Source organism: Castor canadensis, chromosome 17 (genome assembly GCF_047511655.1).
Source record: "Castor canadensis chromosome 17, mCasCan1.hap1v2, whole genome shotgun sequence".
NCBI classification, from domain to species: Eukaryota; Metazoa; Chordata; class Mammalia; order Rodentia; family Castoridae; genus Castor; species Castor canadensis.
In genome coordinates this window covers 51086578-51104687 of record NC_133402.1, presented here as the reverse complement: position 1 = coordinate 51104687, position 18110 = coordinate 51086578, and the positions used below count along the sequence as shown (strand labels likewise).

The 18110-nt window shown below is 40.2% G+C and overlaps 1 protein-coding gene across 7 annotated transcripts in view; it reads left to right on the top strand.

Annotated features, from left to right (window-relative positions):
• Dcaf1 (DDB1 and CUL4 associated factor 1) overlaps window positions 1-18110 on the top strand; it is a 101247-nt gene that overhangs the window by 49697 nt on the left and 33440 nt on the right. For 5 of the 7 annotated variants that reach the window (XM_074059343.1, XM_074059344.1, XM_074059345.1 and 2 more), the window contains 5 exons: window positions 2509-2622; window positions 9082-9219; window positions 10988-11500; window positions 11807-11908; window positions 14735-14893. In XM_074059343.1, coding sequence (XP_073915444.1) covers window positions 2509-2622; window positions 9082-9219; window positions 10988-11500; window positions 11807-11908; window positions 14735-14893 — 1026 coding nt within the window. Of the gene's footprint in view, window positions 1-2508; window positions 2623-3807; window positions 4146-9081; window positions 9220-10987; window positions 11501-11806; window positions 11909-14734; window positions 14894-18110 lie in introns of those variants that run through there. The other 2 variants (XM_074059347.1, XM_074059346.1) reach the window with 2 other exon arrangements.

The following is an 18110-nucleotide window of genomic DNA, read 5'->3' as shown; positions in this document are numbered from 1 at the left end:
AATGTGCTTTTTCTAACTCAGGGCTGTTTTGAAGAGTAAATGAGGAAATAAATGTATGTAGATATTTCACTCACAACTTCTGAACGTAGTGGGTACCCTCTTGCTTTAAATACATTAATGGTTTCCTACTGCCTTCAATGTAAATTTTAAATTCCTTAGTTTGATATAACAACTTAATCTGAGCCAGATGCCAGTGGCTCATGCCTGTAATCCTAGCTACTTGGGAGGATGAGATCAGGAGGATGGAATTTTGAGGCCAGTCTGGGCAAACAGTTTGGGAGACCCCATCTCCAAAATAACCAGAGCAAAATACCGTGAAGGTGTGGCTCAAGCAGTAGAGTCTGCTTTGCAAGCGAGAAGCCCTGAGTTTAAACTCCAGTCCCACCAAAGACAAAACAAAAAACCACCCCCACAAAAATAAATAAAAAACTTAGTCTAGCCGGGTGCCTGTGGTTCATACCTGTAATCCTAGTTACTCAGGAGGCAGAGATGAGGAAGATAGCGCTTTGATGAGATTGGGCTCGTTCAGGGTGGTATGACCATAGATAGAACATAGCACTTTGAAGCCAGCTGAGGCAAATAGTTGAGAACTTACCTCGAAGATACCCAACACAAAAAAGGACTGGTGGAGTGGCTCAAGTGGTAGAGCACCTGCCTAGCAAGCATGCGGTCCTGAGTTAAAACTCCAGTACCACCAAAAAGCAAAAAAACAAAACTTAATCTGTTTCTGTTTCGTTCAGCTTCATTTCTCTCTATCTTTTTTTTGGTGGTACTGGACATTGAACTTGGTCTTATGCTTGCTAGGCAGGTGCTGTACTGCTTGGGCAACTCTGCCAGTCTTCATTTCTATTTTTAATTTTTATTTTTGGCAGCACTGGGGTTTGAACTCAGGAATTTGTGCTTGTGAGATAGGTGTTCTACCACTTGAGCCATACCTCCAACCCAATCTAGCTTCATTTCTTTTCCTTTATCCCTTTTTTCCTCCCACTCATTAGCTACTACTCCCTATTTGTCCTTTATATTCTGGCTTAGAATCTTTTCCTCTTTAAATGCCTCTCTGAGTCCTTTGCCGGGGTTCTGTGGCTTCTTAAGAGACTTTCTGACATCCTGTACTTACATTTATTTTCTTGTCACCTCTGTTGGATTGTAAACCTTTTGATGGTGGGAGTGTGTCAACAATTAGTGTGATATATTCAACACAGAATATAGTAGTGGTAGCTATCATTTAAATTTTATTCCTCTGTTATTAGCATATACTAATTGTACAAAGGGGTTTTATTGCGATATTCATATACATGCATATAATGTACTTTAGGGATCAAATTTACCTAGTCTGTTAGTCTTTTATTCCCTCTCCCTTTTTTTTTTTTTTTTTTTTTTTGTGGTACTGAGGTTTGAACTCAGGGCCTACACCTTGAGCCACTCCTCCAGACTTTTTTTTAAGGATTTTTTCGAGATAGAGTCTTGTGGACTATTTGCCTGGGCTGACTTCGAACCATGATCTTCCTGATCTCTGCCTCCTGAGTAGCTAGGATTTCAGGCATGAGCCACTGGTGCCTTTGCTTCCCTCTCCCTAACTTAATAGGGAGGGAGAATAGTAGTAGTAGAGATTCAGTAAAAATTATGTGATTGCCAAGAGGGAACATTTTATTAATACATATGTATATATAGTTTGTTTTAAAGTTCAAAATCTACATTAACCATTGTCAAGAATCTGGGGCTTATCTTACCCTCCTTTATACTTCTGAAAAAGTATATGTAAGGGTGAAGTGGGTACCTTTTGAGCTTTAGTTTCTGTGGTTGCTGAGTTGTTTTAGAGGAATTTGGCTTTTAAAGCTATAGAAAAAAATTCTGTGTATCATCTTGGTGAAGCAGAATCATAACTATAATAATGAAAGGCTCAATTATAGTAGTTGTGAAGTTTTCTTTTCATATCATGTAAGGATCTAGGCATGGTGGCTGACAACAGTACTTGGGAGGCTGAGGGAGGAGGATTGAGAGTTCAAGGCCAATCTGGGCTACATGTTGAGACCTTGTCTCAAAAAACAAATCACCCTTCCAAACCCCAACAAACTTAAAAAAGAAAGTGATGGGAATGTATTAAGAATTTTTTTTTTTTTTGGCAGTGCTAGGGTTTGAATTCAGGACTTGGTACTTGCTAGGCATGTGCTCTACTACTTGAGCCACCTCTCCAGCAGGATTTTAGAGTTCCTTTGACTGTGTTGAGTTTCAGACAAATAGTACTTCTTTTCTTTTTTGGTGGTACTGGGGTTTGAACTCAGAACCTCACGCTTACTTGGCAGGCATTCTTACCAATTGAGTCACTCTACCAGTTCTTTTCTTCTTTTTTTTTTTTAAATAATTAATGCATGGTACAAGTTAGTGGGAGTCACTGTGGTTTCCATATATGCATGTATCATGTATTGATCATGTGCATCCACCTTTCTTTTACCCACTCCCCTCCCTTCTCTTCCTACTCCCTCTTGGCCCCACTTTCCTCCTTTATAGCTGGTGAACGCATATGTGATGACAAGCCGAGAGCCCCCTTTAAACACTGCAGCTTGCCGACTGCTACTGGACATCATGCCTGGGCTGGAAACTGCTGTTGTCTTTCAAGAAAAGGTACTTAGTTGAAAGAAAAAGCCATAGTTCTGTTTTGTAATTGAATGGGGATTGTTGAATTTGTCTTTGTTGTTAAAATAATTTTATTACAGTTTTTTTCTTTTTTAAGTAGTAATGTGGTACGGAGATTTCAGAAACCCAGTTAAGCAAAAGAAATATTTAAAAAAATTGTTTTGGATGAATACCTGCTACCTGGGTGTGCTAGTTTTTTCTTTTTTTTTTAAATCCTAAGGTCAGCATGGCACCAGTGGCTCATGCCTATGATACTAGCTACTTGGGAGACTGAGATTGGGAGGATCAAGGTTTGAGGCCAGCCCATGCAAATAGTTTGTAAGACCCTATTTTGGAAGTATCCAACACAAAAAAGTTGGATACTTCTGAAAAAGTATTGTGTTGTATCCACTCCGCCTTGGCGGAGTGACTCGTGGTAGAGTGCTTGCTTTGTAAGGCCCTGAGTTCAAATTCCAGAACTAAAGGAAAAAAAAAAAACCAAAACTCCTAAGATCGTGGTTTTACAGTGAATTTTTTTTTTTTTTTTGTGGTACTGGGGATAGAACTCAGAGCGTTGGGCATGCTAGGCAAGTGCTCTGCCACAGAGCTACATCCCTAGCCTAAATTTTTACTCTTGATGTTGAGGGGTCTTCCCCAGTGATGAAGAACTTTCTATTCTTTGAGGAAACTTATCCTATTCTTGGTAGTATTTGGTACTAATTTAGGTAACATTTGAAGAGAGGTTTTGTGCTAGGTGCTGGGAATATTTTGTCAGTAAGATGGGGACTTGCATTCATTATGTATGTAGGCTTTTCTTTTCATTTTCATTATTTTTGGTGGTACTGTGGTTTGAACTAAGGGCCTGTGTTTCCTAGGCAAGTGCTATATCACTTGAGCCACACCCTCATCCCTTCATGTATGTGTTGGACAAGCAGACACATTTAACTGTAATTTGAAATAAAAAGTACTATGAAGTTGGGTGCTGGTGGAGGCTGAGATAGGGAGGGTTGCAGTTTGAGGCCAGCCTGGGCAAATAGTTTGTGAGATCCCATCCCCAAAATTACCAGAGCAAAATAGACTGGAGGCATGGCTCTAATGGTAAAGCAACTGCTTTGTAAGCTTGAAGCCTTGAGCTCAAACCCCAGTTCCACCCCAAAAAAAAAAAAAAAAAAATTTGCTGCATGAATTGAGTATGCAACATAGCTTGCTTGCTTTATTTTTGTTTGGTGGTACTGGGATCTGAACTTAGGACTTTGTGCTTGCTAGGCAGGTGCTCTACCACTTAAGCCCCACCTCCAACCCTTTTTGCTCTGGTGTTTTTGGAGTTACGGTCTCACTTTTTGCTCAGGCTGGCTTGGACTGTGATCTTCCTATCTCATGCTTCCCACCGTAGCTGGAATAAAAGGTGTGTGCCACCATGCCCAGCGTTTTTTTTTTTGTTAGGATGGGGATCTCAGAAACTGTTTTGCCAGGTCTGGCCTGGAACTGTGATCCTTTCAATCTCAGCCCTCCCAGCTAACTTGGGATGACAGGTATGTGCCACTGTGCCCAGCTATTGGTTGAGGTAGAGTCTTATAAACTCTGGGCTTGCCTTGAAGTATGTTCCTCCTGATCTCAGTCTCCCAAATAACTAGCATTACAGGCTTGAGTCATTGGCACCTGGCTTTTTAAAAAAATTATTACTATATTTTTGGTGCTGAGAATTGAACCCACATTCTAAACATGTGCTCTACCCCTGAGCCATACCCTTAGTACTTGTTTTATTTTTAAAGATAATAAGGGGGTGGGGGCAGGGGGGAGAAATGACCCAAGCCTTGTATGCACATATGAATAATAAAAGAAAAAAAAATAAATAAAGATAATAAAAATGTAATCTTTGAAATAACCACCAAATGAAAGATACGGGTATACTTTCCATTTAATTATTACTATTTTTATTTTTGGCAGTATTGGGGTTTGAACTCAGCATTTTGTGCTTGGCAGGCAGGCATTTACCGCTTGATCCATGCCTTCAACTATGTTTTAAGTTTTTTCTGATACACATTCTCACAGTGTTGCCCAGGCTAGCCTTGATTTCCTAGGTTTGAGTGATCCTCTTACCACTGTTTCCTAAGTAGCTGGAACTATAGATATATACTGTCATACCTGGTTCATTTAATGTTTTCTATTTGTTTTTGAGATAGAGTCTGACTGTGTAGCTCAGGTTGGCCTTGAACTCAAGATCCTCCTCCCTTAACCACCTAAGTGCTTGGGATTACAGGCATGTGCCACCATTACTTGGCTTCTTTAACTTTTAAGAAAATTCACAGTAACTTTTATTACAGAATACTTGTGCCACATAAGGTATTTTAGAAACTAGCATTGTAATTAATGTTATAATTTGAGGTATTGTATGAGACTTTATTTTTTGTTTTGGTACTAGGGATTGAACACAAGGCCTGGCATGCTACTAAATGTGCACTCTGTTCAGAACTATAATCCCAGTTCCCAGACTAGATTTTAAAGTCTCCTGTTTGGCTACTCCTGTATCAGAAAAATATATATCCTCATAAAAAATATTTTGATACAGATTCTTTTGGAAGTCAGATTGATGAGTACTTATTGCAATGTATTTTAATACCCAAGGTTTATAGAAGAGCACAGATACTTTTGCTGTCCTTTGTGAAAATTTCTTGGTTGCTATTGTATGATAATCAACATTTTTCTCTTTGAAGTCTCAAATTACTGGGGATAGGGTGGATAAAATCAGAATGAAATTTCAGAGTGTGTAGTTTTTTTTCTTTTGGTACTGGGGCTTGAAGTCAAGGCCTTCTTCACTTTGAACCATTCTACCAGCCCAATTTTTTTGTGATAGGGTTTTCCAAGATAGGGTCTGATGAACAATTTGCCTGGGCTGACTTCGAACTGTCATCCTCCTGATCTCTGCCTCCTGAGTAGCTAGGATTATAGGTGTGAGCCACCCCACTTTTTTCTTTCATGTTGTGTACTGGATATCGAATCCAGGGTCTTGAGCATTCTAGGCAAATACTCTACCACCTAGCTACATTCTCTGCCCTCAGTTTTTTGGAAGCTTCTTACTTTGTAGATTAGGTTGGCCTTGAATTTGCCATGTAGCATATGCTGGCCTCCATTTCTAGATCTTCCTATCTCAGCCTCCTGAGTACTAGGATTACAATGTGCCACCATACCTGGCTTTAAAGTGTAATTTTTTTGTGGTACTGGGGAACTCAGGGCCTTATACTTGCTAGGCAGGGGCTCCTACCACTAAGCCACTCCACCAGCCCTTTTTTGTGAAGGGTTTTTTGAGACAGGGTCTCGAGAACTATTTGCCAATGGCTGGCTTTGAATAGGCAGTTCTCCTGATCTCCGCCTCCTGAGTAGTTAGGATTATAGGCATATGCCACCAGCTCCTGGCTCTCAAAGTATAATCTTTAAGACAGTATTTTCCTGATTTTATATTGGAACATTAAGATCTCCTCAGAATGTGAACAGAATTTTATAAATAGTGTCCTTGAGGTCACTTAGGTTGATGACTACTCTGTATTGAGGGTCAGCCCTGTACTAAGTGTTTGATTTGTTTAGTTGCTCTTTGGGGCACATTTTCCTCATCTGCAAATACAATAATATTTGGATTGTATGAACATACAGTATTGATTACCACTCATACCAACAGAGTTAATAATCATGTGGGATTAAATAGATTAATATTTGTAGTCTGGGCTAGGTGTGATGGCCTATACCTATAATCCCAGTACTTGAGTAGCTGGGGCAGGAGTTAGAGAGCAGCTGGGCATGGTGGTGCATATCTGTAATCTCAGCTACTTAGGAGGAAGAGATCAGGAGGAATGAGGTCTGAGGCCAGCCCTGGCTAAGAGTTCATGAGATCCCATCTCAACCAGTGATGGTGAGATGGCATGCACCTGTTATCGCAGCTATGTGGGGAAGCACAAATAGGATTGCATTCCAGGCTGGCTTGGGCATAAAGTAAAATCCTATTTCAAAAATAACCAGTGCAAAAGGGGTGGTAGAGTGGCTCAAGTGATAGTGTGCCTGCCTAGCAAGGGCGAGGCCCTGAGTTCAAGCCCCACTAATGAATGCCCTCCCCCCAAAAAAAAGAAAAACCAAAAAAACCTAAAAAGTAAGGACAACCAGGACAACATAACATTTGAGGGCAGCCTGGTCTACATAGTGAGACCTTCTCTCAAACAAAACAAATTAAAAACCTCAAAGAAAAACAATTTCTGTGGGCGCTGGGGATGTAGGATAGTGGTAGAGCACTTGTCTCGCATGTGGGAGGCCCTGTTCCAATCACTAGTACTGCCAAGAAAATTTTTTTTTAATAGATTGTCTTTATTTTGAGTGCTGTTTAGGTGTGCTACATGCAACAATATAGATAAATTGAAAAAAAACCAAACAAACGTGATGTTGAGCCACATGAGGTGGTACATGACTCTAGTCCCAGTTACTTGGGAGACTGAGGTGGGAGGATCACTTGAACTCATGACTTTGAGACATAACCAAGACCAAAAAACAAAAAGAAACACAACATATGTTTAGTAAAAGAAACAAGTTGAAGAAAAGTATATCCAATACCAATTTGCACAGTTCAAAAGCAAATAACACTTTGTAAAAGTAGCAAAATAATTGTTAAAATCTTGGAAGGTTTAAACTCCTTTGAGGATGGTAGGTGAACAGGTGGTATAGGGGCAGGAAATGTGAGAGGTTTCTATTTCTTTTTTGTTGCTGGGGATTGAACTCAGAGCCTTGCATATGTTCTGCAGTGCTCTTGGGTTGTGTTCTACCACTGAACACGTCCAGGTCTATTTTTTAAGCTGGGTGGTAGAATGTAGGTGATTTTCATTTTCTTTGGACTACTCATGTTTATGTGAAGTATATTTCGTAACGAAAACTAATTAAAATGTTTGGTACTTCTTTAATGGAGAACTTCTCTGCATTAATATGTGATTTGTGCATTGTGAACTTATACAAAGGGTATTTTAAATATCCTTTGGTTATGGAACTTTTTTTTTGTAGTACTTGGGCTTGAACTCAGGGCCTTCACCTTGAGCCACTCCACCAGCCCCATTTTTGTGAAGGGTTTTTTGAGACAGGGTCTTGAGGAACTGTTTGCTTGGGGCTGGCTTGGATTGTCCTGATCTCTTGCTTTCTGAGTAGCTAGGATTACAGGTGTGAGCCACCAGCACCTGACTGGAATTTTTGAGGAGCCAACCTTTAAAATAGGACTAAATTCTGACGATTATTGATTTTTAGCTTGAGTTATAATGGGTAAATAAGATTCTCTTGCACAAGTTTTTTTTTTTTTTTTTCCTGGGCAGTAGGAGGGTTTGAACTCAGGTCCTTGTGCTTGCTAGGCAGATGCTCTACCACTTGAGTCACCCCTCCAGCTCTTTTTTGTCTTACTATGTAGCCCAGACTGCCTTGAACTCAAGATCCTGTTGTTTCAGCCTCCTGAGTGCTAGGATTATAGACATGTACTACCAGGCTCAGCCAGATATTTTATTAAAGCCATCTACTATTAGGCACTTTAGTTTGCTTTATTTTTTATTCTATTTATTTTTTGAGATGGTCTCATTATGTTGTTCAGGCTAGTCTCAAAACTTTTAACTCAGCCTCTGGAGTATCTCAGGCTACAGGTGTGTTCTACCATGTCTGGCTGCATTTTATTTATTTATTTATTTGATGGTACTGGTTTTGTTTTTTTATTTTGGGTGGGACTTGGGTTCAAACTCAGGGCAAAACAGGTGCTCTTATCGCTTGAGCCATACCTCCAATTCATTTTGCTCTGGTTGTTTTGGAGGTGGGGTCTTGAGAACTATTTCTCTGGACTGACTTTGAAATTCAATCCTCCCAATCTCAAACTCCTAAGCTGCTAGGATTATAGGCATGAGCCACCAGCGCTTCATGGTGCTGGGGCTTAAACTCAGGACTTTGTACTTGCTAGGCACATGCTCTACTGCTCGAGCCATGCTTCCGTCCCATCTGGCTGCACTTTAACTTTTTTTTTTGGACTACTGGGGTTTGAACTTAGGGCCTTGTGTGCTTGCCAGGCAGGCTCTCTACCACTGGAGCTGAAGCCCCATTCCTTTTTACTTCTAAGTTGTTTTTGAATAGTATTTCCCATTTATGCCTGGGCCAGCCTGGACCTTAATCCTCCTCTTTATGCTTCCTATGTAGCTGGAATGACAGGCATATATAACCATGCCCAGCTATTTTTTGAGATGGGATCTTGAGAACTTTTTGGGCTGGCCTTGAGCTGTGCTCCTCTTGATTGCTGCCTCCTGAGTAGCTAGAATTATAGGTGTGAGCTATTGCACGTGGCTGCATTTTTAATCTTGTAAACAGTTTTGAAATACTTACTTACTTTTGTCATGAAATTGAGATCTTTTCCTTATATTTTTAGCTATGAAAGTGGGCCTTTTCTGAATTGTACTGTTTCCTTTACTATAGGAAGGAATTGTTGAGAATCTTTTCAAATGGGCCCGAGAGGCTGATCAGCCATTGAGAACGTATTCTACTGGACTGTTAGGAGGTGCTATGGAAAATCAAGATATTGCTGCCAACTACAGGGATGAAAATTCACAGCTGGTAAGGATCATCTTAGAGTGAATTGCTGCCTACAATGGGAGAGTGAATCTTCACAAGTTCTTTTTATTGTCATAATTATAATATCAACATTGTAAGATTACTGTCCATAATAAGAATTTTTATATTTTTTTATATTGAAAATAGCTGTTTTTCATATTGCCATGAATCAGTGACATTTTATAATAGGTAGAGAATACGAGGGCCAAGTGTGGTGGTTCATGCCTGTAATCCTAGCTACTGAGGAGGTGGAGATCAGGAGGATGGAGGTCTGAGTCTGGCCCTGGGCACAAGCATGAGACTCCTCCTGAAAAATAACTAATCAACAAAGGGCTGGGAGTGTGGCTTAAGTGGTAGAATACCTGCTTACCGAGCTTGAGGCCCTAAGTTTAAACCTCAGTATTGCTACCCTAAAAGAAGAACACTTCATTCCCTGTATGTAATTCTCTTTCTCTCCCTAATTGTTGTGTTAAGAATATCTTAAAACGATAAAAGTTGAAAGAATTTCATTGAATAGTTATATTTTTATATATATATATATATATATATATATATATATGTATACTACCTAAGTGAATTGTTAATATTTTACTTATACTTTATATTAAAGTCAGGGCTTTATGCTTTCAAAGCCAACTGTAACCACTTCAGCCACACCACAAGCCCATTTTGCTCTGGTTATTTTTGGAGATGGAGGGGTCTCTTGAGCTGTTTCTCTGGGCTGGCCTTGAACCTTGATCCTCCAGATCTCAGCTTCCCAAGTAGCTAGAATGACAGGTGTGAGTCCCTGGCACCTGGCTGCTTATATTTATTTTTTTTGCATATTCATCTATCTGTTCTGTCTTCTGATCATCCACTGTTCTAAGTTTTTAGAAAATGCAAATCAAAATAAGTTGAAGATATAATTTTTCCTCTCTTTTTAAAACCAAACACAATAGGGTTAAAAAAAGATGGACAAAAGTAGGTTCTATAATTATATACATTTATATGACGTTATCTAACCATACAGCTTTAAATAGATAAAAGTTTTTGAAGCCTTCATATCTTACTTTTTTGAAGGCACTTTTAAAAATCCTTGAGTATATCTAGTTTTTGCTTTTTTTTTTTTTTGGTGGTATTGGGGCTTGAACTCAGGGTCTCGTGCTTGTTAGAATGGCACTGTACACTTGAGCCACTCTGCCAGCCCTCTTTTGTGTTGGGTATTTTTGAGATAGGGGTTCACAGACTTTTTTCCCAAGGCTGGCTTCAAACCACAGTCCTCCTGAACTCTGCTTCCTGAGTAACTAGGAATATAGACATGAGCCATAATCACCTGGCTAGTTTTTGCCTCTTTAGGTGTAGTGGTTTTAGCCTACTTTGACCCAAAAAGATTAGTTGTGAATTATGTAATTTTTGTGCAAATCTTATGGTTTGGGTTCTTTGGAAAATTTTCTGAGAAATAAAATTTGTCCATAGCCTATTTCATCAAATTATAGGAATCAAGTCAACATATTTATCAGATCTATGTACCAGGTATTGGGCTAATTGTTTGAAAATCCAGTTCTTTTTAAGTGGAAATAAGAATTATTTAATAAACTGGGCATGGTGACATATACTTGTAGTCCTAGCACTCTGGAGGTGAAGGCAGGAGGATCCATGGTTCAACTCTAGCCTTGCTATGTGGCCAGACTCTGTCTCAGACACACCTCTCCTCCAAAAAATTATTTAATAAGAATCATATAAATTAAGATGCAAAATAGATGATCCCTTTTACTCCAATGTTTGTTGATAGGTGGCAATAGTGCTTCGAAGACTGAGGGAGCTACAGCTTCAGGAGGTGGCTCTGCGGCAAGAAAACAAGCGTCCTAGCCCACGGAAGCTCTCTTCTGAACCCCTTTTGCCTCTGGATGAGGAAGCTGTGGATATGGACTATGGTGACATGGCTGTAGATGTAGTGGATGGAGAACAAGAAGAAGCTTCTGGAGACATGGAGATCTCATTTCATCTTGATTCAAGCCACAAGACCAGTAGTAGAGTGAACTCAGCAACCAAACCTGAGGAAGGAGGATTGAAGAAAAACAAATCAGCAAAGCAGGGTGACAGAGAGAGCTTTAGGAAAGCCAAACAAAAGTTAGGATTCTCATCTTCTGACCCAGATCGCACATTTGTTGAGCTATCTAATAGCAGCTGGTCAGAAATGTCCCCCTGGGTGATTGGCACCAATTATACCCTTTATCCTATGACTCCTGCTATTGAGCAGCGACTCATTCTCCAATATTTGACCCCTCTAGGAGAATATCAGGAGGTAAGTTTCTCAGGAAAGGATACTGTTCACATTGTGGGACTATCATGTTTATTTCTGGGGTGTTTTATGGTAGCACTTTATATACTGACATGTTCTTAACTGTGCTCCATAAAGGTCTTCATCCCAAACTAGTAGGGTCTTAATGCAGGTCACTTCTGATAAGGTCTGTTGGATCAAAGTGTGTTCATATATTTATTATTTATGGAAGCAGAATGCCTCACATCTTTAATCTGCCTTCATAGAAGGTTATTAATGTGTGAAAATTAAAGCCATACTTTTAAGATTTATTTTTGGTCCTCATTTCAGTTACTTCCCATATTTATGCAACTTGGATCACGAGAGTTGATGATGTTTTATATTGATCTGAAACAGACTAATGATGTCCTGCTTACATTTGAGGCACTCAAGGTAAAAAAAATTTTTTTTTTCTTTTTGGCGGTACTGGGGTTTGAACTCAGGGCTCTGCACTTGCTAGGTAGTTGCTCTAGTGTTTGAGCCACCCCTCCAGCCCTCAAGGTAAAATTCTTAAAAATAAGACTATGGAAAGCTGAATGTACCATTTCATACATTCAAAGGAAGAGCATTTTATTGTTAGAAAGTTTTACTATTTGTGGTGTTCAATACAGTGAATATAGTAGGCCAGAAGGAGATGACTTTGCAGCTCTTGAAATGTAGCTGTGAGGCACTGAATTTTTAATTATACTCAATTTTAGTTAAATTAGCCACATGTGACCAGTGACTGTTAAATCAAACAGTACAATTCTAGAGTATGGTACGACTACGTTTAAATTCAGGGCTTCATGCTTGCAAAGCAGAGCCTCTACTGCTTTAGCCACACCTCCAGTTCAAATTCCAGAGTATATTGAAGTAGAATTGAAATGAGGAAAATTTCTTGTCAGCCCCCCAGAAATTTTAAATATGGAGGAGGTCAGACATAACTGTGGAGTGAAATGTGGAGTGCATTTGTGTGTGTTTGAGTGTCTCTGTGTAAAATGTGTACTCAAAGTTGAACAGCAGAATGATGCTGGCCCAAGGGTATTGGGCCAAGGGTATTGGCTTTTAATGCACAGTCTGTTCCAGAATGCAGTGGAAAAATTGGGGAATTTGCTATATCTATAGGGTTTTCCCTCTTTGTCCCCCTACTGGGGTTTGAACTTGGCTTCATGCTTGCTCTGCCACTTGACAAACACTCGCAGCCCTTTTTTGCTTTACATGATTTTTCAGATAGGGTCTCGCTTTTTTGCCTAGACCCTGACTCAAACCATGATCCTCCTATCTGTAGTCTTCTAGGTATCTGGGATCATAGGTGCACACTATGCTGGGCATATTGATTGATGGGCTGGCTTTAAACTGAGATTCTTCCAAACTCTGCCTCCCAAAAAGTTGGGATTACAGGTGTGAACTTTATCTGTAGGTTTTTGTGTGGGGAATTATAATGGGTGTCATCATTTAGCTGTTTCCATGCAAAGTCATAAAAAGTATCAAAAGATAAATATGAACAGGGAAAAAAATCTCAAAAGATACCCTTCTTACAGAAAAATAAGACTATGGAACGCTGAATGTACCATTTGGTACATTCAAAGAAAGAGTCATGTGGTACAAGAGAAGGGACAGATATTGAAGCTGGTCGAAACAAAATGGGTTAAAATAGAAAATTGAGGAGGAACTGGACCTTATATAGACATACAATATCAGGAAAGAAACAGGCAGAATCTTTGCCCGCAGGAGTGAGGTGGGTTGAGTTACAGGAAGTGGTGAGCCAAGAAGAATAAGGTTCTTGATAAATGTTGACCCTGCTTATTCTCTGTTTGCTCACCAACCTATCATGGCAGTGGAATTGGGGCCATATGGTAGTTAGTAAACCTGTCATGTGGCCTAAGTGTTAGAGGAAGTCCACACATGCTTTAGCTGTCTCATGAGGGAAGGATTAAATGGTAGTACAGCAGGGGTTTGTGTAATAAGACAGGCAATAGGATAATGAAGGGATGGATTTGAACTACATATTATGAGAAGTCTAAGTCTAGGTATTGAGAGAACTTCTGAAGAGGATATGTACCTGTTGTTTTAGCCATTGACATTGACAAAATCTGTTCAGGCATAAAATCATGTAATTACAAATCTGTGTTTTGCTGTTCCTGGAAACAGGAGGGGGAGCTCTAGCTCTCCTGAAGCTGTCCATGCTGGTCTAGGTTCAGAGTCATCAAGCAGCCTGTTGCTGGCATTGTACTTCCCGCTCTTAAAATTGTGCAGAAGATTGAGTCCCCCTAGTGAGGCTAGTGAAAATTGAGTAGTAAATTAACAAAACATAAAAGATAAAATTACTGGTTTTGGTGCTTTGCTCGATTGTTCTTGGAGATATACTGAGAGTTAATTTAAAAAGGGGCAAAGTTTTAGACTTTGTTAATTGAGGTTGGAACAGACTGACTATATTAAAATAATTGAATTGGAAAGGTTAATAAAAAAGTCTGTTAGGGAAAACTGTAAACTAATGAAATGGTTGTAAGATTATGGTATTACTTACAGTAGTAGTAGTCGTCGTGTGTGTGTGTGTGTGTGTGTGTGTGTGTGTGTGTGTATGTGTGTGTATGTGTGTGTTACTTGGGATTAAACACAAGGCCTTGTACATGGCTAGGCAAGAGTTCTACCATACTAGTGAGCTACTGGGGCTTGAAATCAGTTCATCATGCTTGCTAGTCAAGTATTCTCTCTTGAGCCACACCCCATTCCCTCCCCCCTTTTTTTTGTGTGCTAGGAGTTGAGCCGAGGGCCTTGGACATGCTGAACCAGCACCCCCCCAGCGTTTTAAAAATTTTTAAATTTTGAGACAGGGTCCCTTTAAATTGCCAAGGCTGGTGTTGAAATTGGAATCCTCTGCCTCTGCTCTGTCTTGTGAGTAGCTGGAATTCATTCCAGGCATGGCTGCTATGCCTTGCTCACTTTTTTTTAACCTTCATAAAAACCTTTGGCGTAGATCATGTGTTTAGTGTATGCAGGGCTCTGGGTTCAGTGCTCAGTCCCCAAAAGCCCCAATAAGAGGAATGTTGTTGAATTTTATTTATTGTGTGTGTGTGTTTCTTTCCCTTAGTTAATACTGGCTCTTTTTTCGTGAGAGGAGATTGTTTACTTAAAGGACTCTAGTGTTTAGCAGCATCGCTTAATACTATGTCAAGAGATTTTGTGATTTTTTTTTTTTTTTTAGATTATTCCATGGTAACATGTGTCCTTGTTGTTTAGCACCTAGCATCTCTCCTGCTCCATAACAAATTTGCCACAGAATTTGTTGCACATGGTGGAGTGCAGAAATTACTGGAAATTCCTCGTCCTTCTATGGCTGCAACTGGTGTATCTATGTGCTTGTATTACCTGTCCTACAACCAGGATGCTATGGAAAGAGTAAGTCTAGTCCATTCAAGTGTATGAGAATGGAACTGATGGGGACTCTAAAAGAGCATATTCACAGAACAACTTTTGGATAAGAAAAAAATTAAGTAGTTCAAGGACTAAATTGTGACAAAAGATTAAAGAAAGATGCAAGGAATATGAACATGTTATCTCTACAAAACAATTATAAAAATATAAAATTGTTTAGGAAAGTTTTTGAAATTTTCTGATTCTAGTTGGAAAACACAAGATGGATTGGAGTTTAGGAGCTTTATTTGATCTTTGCCATTTCTGTGGCATTAAGATTTATCTTCAGGCACTTTTCATATGTCCCTTAGTAGATTTACAGCTCTTTCCTTTTTGGCAGTATCCGCACTCTACCACTTGAGCCATGCTTTCAGCCCTTTTTTTTTTTGTCTTTTCTTTTTTGGTGCTGAGATTGAACCCAGGGCCTCATGCATGCTAGGCAAGCGCTGTACCACCGAGCTACATCCCAGCCCGCTCCCAGCCCTTTTTGTGTTAGGTCTTCTTTTCTTATTGTGCTATGGGATTTGAAGTCAGGTCTGTGAGCTTTCTAGGGAGGCTTTCTACCACTTGAATCATATGCTAGCTTACTTTTGTTTTTTGAGGTACTTGGGTTTAAACTCAGGGCTTCATGCTTGCTAGCTCCAGCCCTTTTTATTTTGTTTACTTTGGAGATAGGGTCTCACTTTTTGCCCAGGATGGCCTGGATCTAGATCTTCTTTTACGCTTCCTGTCATCTTTGGGATGAAAGGTATGTACCACCATGTCCAGCACTTTACTGTTGAGATGGGTCATGTGAACTTTTTTGTAGGGCCAGCTTGAAACTGCGGATCCTCCTGATCTCAGTCCTTACTGTAGCTTGGGATGACAGGCACACGCCACTGTACCCAGCTTTTGGTTGAGGCGGAAGGGTCTTGTTAACTTTTTGTCCAGGCTGGTCTAGAACCATGATCCTTCTCCATCTTAGCCTCCTAAGCAGTTAGGATTATAGGCGTGTGCCATGGGCACTTTTTTGTGGGACTGGGGTATGATTTCTGGGCTTTGCACTTGCAAAGCAGTCTCTCTACTGCTTGAGCCACACCTGCAGCCTTCTAGTCAATTTTGCTCTGGTATCCTTCGAACAGTTTGCCCCAGCTGACCTTGAACTGTGATTCTTCCAATCTGAGCCTCCCAAGTAGCTGGGATTACAGGTTTGAGCCACTGGCATCCAGTCAGTCATTTTTGGGATATGGTCTTGAGTTTGTGCCAAGTTGGCCTGGACTGAGATCCTTCTGTTTACTCTTCCCAAGTGTGGGTATGACAAGCGCATGCCACCATGCCCAGTTTTTATTGATTGAGGTGTGGGGGTCTCTCGAACTTTTTTTCCTAGGCTGGCTTTGACCCTTGATCTTTCTCATCTTTGCCTCCTGAGTAGCTAGGATCACAGATGTGAGCCACAGCTACTGGCTGTAGTTTACATTTTTAAGTCAGTTTAATTGTAAAAACAAAAAGACGATGCTTTGCATGTATTAACAAATTTGTGGTGAAGATAGCAAAATTACTGTAGCTGCTCTTGAACCATCGTGGTTCCCGTTTGGTTCTGTTGTTTTTTCAGTTAAGTCTTTCATGTTAGTGATTTTTTTGGGGTGCGGGGCAGTCCTGGAGCTTTGCCTCAGGGCCTTTCACTTGCTGGTCTGCCCCTTGTGCCACTCCCCCAACCCTTTTTTGCTTTAGTTTTTTTTATCGGGTAAGGTCTCACATTTTTGCCCAGGGCCAGCTTTGGACCTCAGTCCTTGTACCTAGGGCCTTTTGAGTAGCTGGGATCATAGGCATGCACCACCACACCCAGCTTCTTGAGACCAGGTCTTGATAACTTTTTACTTGGGCTGACTTTAAACCGAGATCATCCCTGTTTTCTGCTCCCAAGTAGGTGGGATTATAGTTGTGTGCCACCATGCCTGACCTGTTCAGTGATTTAAAAGAAAAAAAATGTAATGAGCCTGGTGCTGGTGGCTCATGCCTATATTCCTAGCAACTCAGGAGGCAGAGATCAGGAGCATCAAGGTTTGAAGCCAGCCCAAGCAAAGTTTGTGAGACCTTATCTCGAAAAAAACCTATAGAAAAAAAAGGGCTGGTGGAGTGGCTCAAGGTGTAGGTCCTGTGTTCAAACCTCAGTGCCTCTGTTCTCCCCTCCCCCCCCAAATAAATAGTGAAAATAGAACAATGAACCCTGTTGAAATTGTTCTAAGAAGTGGGGGAGGAAGGATAAAGGAGAAAGATGGGAGGGAGTGAATCTAATTAAGATATGTAAATGTTACAATGTCCAACTATAATATGCTAATTAAAATGTAAATGGGTTGTACATTTGAAAAGTACCACTAGGTAAGGTCTTATGATTTCTATTTATTATTGTTGTTGTTTGTTTTTTGCTTTGAGACAGGGTCTCTCTGTGTAGCCTAGGCTAGCCTCAAACTTGTGATCCTGTCTCAGCCTCCCAAGAGCCAGATTGCAGGTGTGTGTCACTATGCCTAGCAAGGTCTTGTCATTTCTTTCTTTTTTTTTTTGGTGACACTGGGTTTGAACTCAGGGCCTCATGGTTGGTAGACAGGTGCTCTACCACTCGAGCTACTCTGCCAGTCCTTTTTTGTGTTGGGTATTTTTGAGATAGGGTCTCACAAACTGTTTGCCCAGACTGGCCTCAAACCTTCGTCCTCCTGATCTCTGCCTCCTGAATAGCTATGTTACAGGTGTGAGCCACTGTGCCTGGCTTTTTTTTTTTCTTTTTTCTTTTTTGGTGGTATTGGAATTTGAGCTCAGGGCCTTGAGATTGCTAGGTAGGTACTGTATTACTTGAACCTATCCTCCAGACTCTTGTTTCTGTACCTGGAATTTTTTTTTTTTTTTGTAGTATTGGGGTTTGAACTTGAGGCTTCCCACTTGCTTGGCAGATGCTATACCTCTTGTGCCACACCCCCATCTCCAACATTTTTATAATACTCTGTGTGGTATGTCTTTTTTGGTAGAGTGCTGCTAATTTTTAATTCTGCCCTGTCTTTGGCTTTGCTTTTATTTCTTAATATAGTCAATTTTTTTCCTTGAGTTCAATATCCTGCAAGGATTGGTACTTGAGAATAGTAAATTAATCTGTGTATATATGCAGAGTTAATTGTGATTAAGGTATAGAAACAAGTAACAAGCAAAACTTGAGAATGCTTCTTTAAGTAAT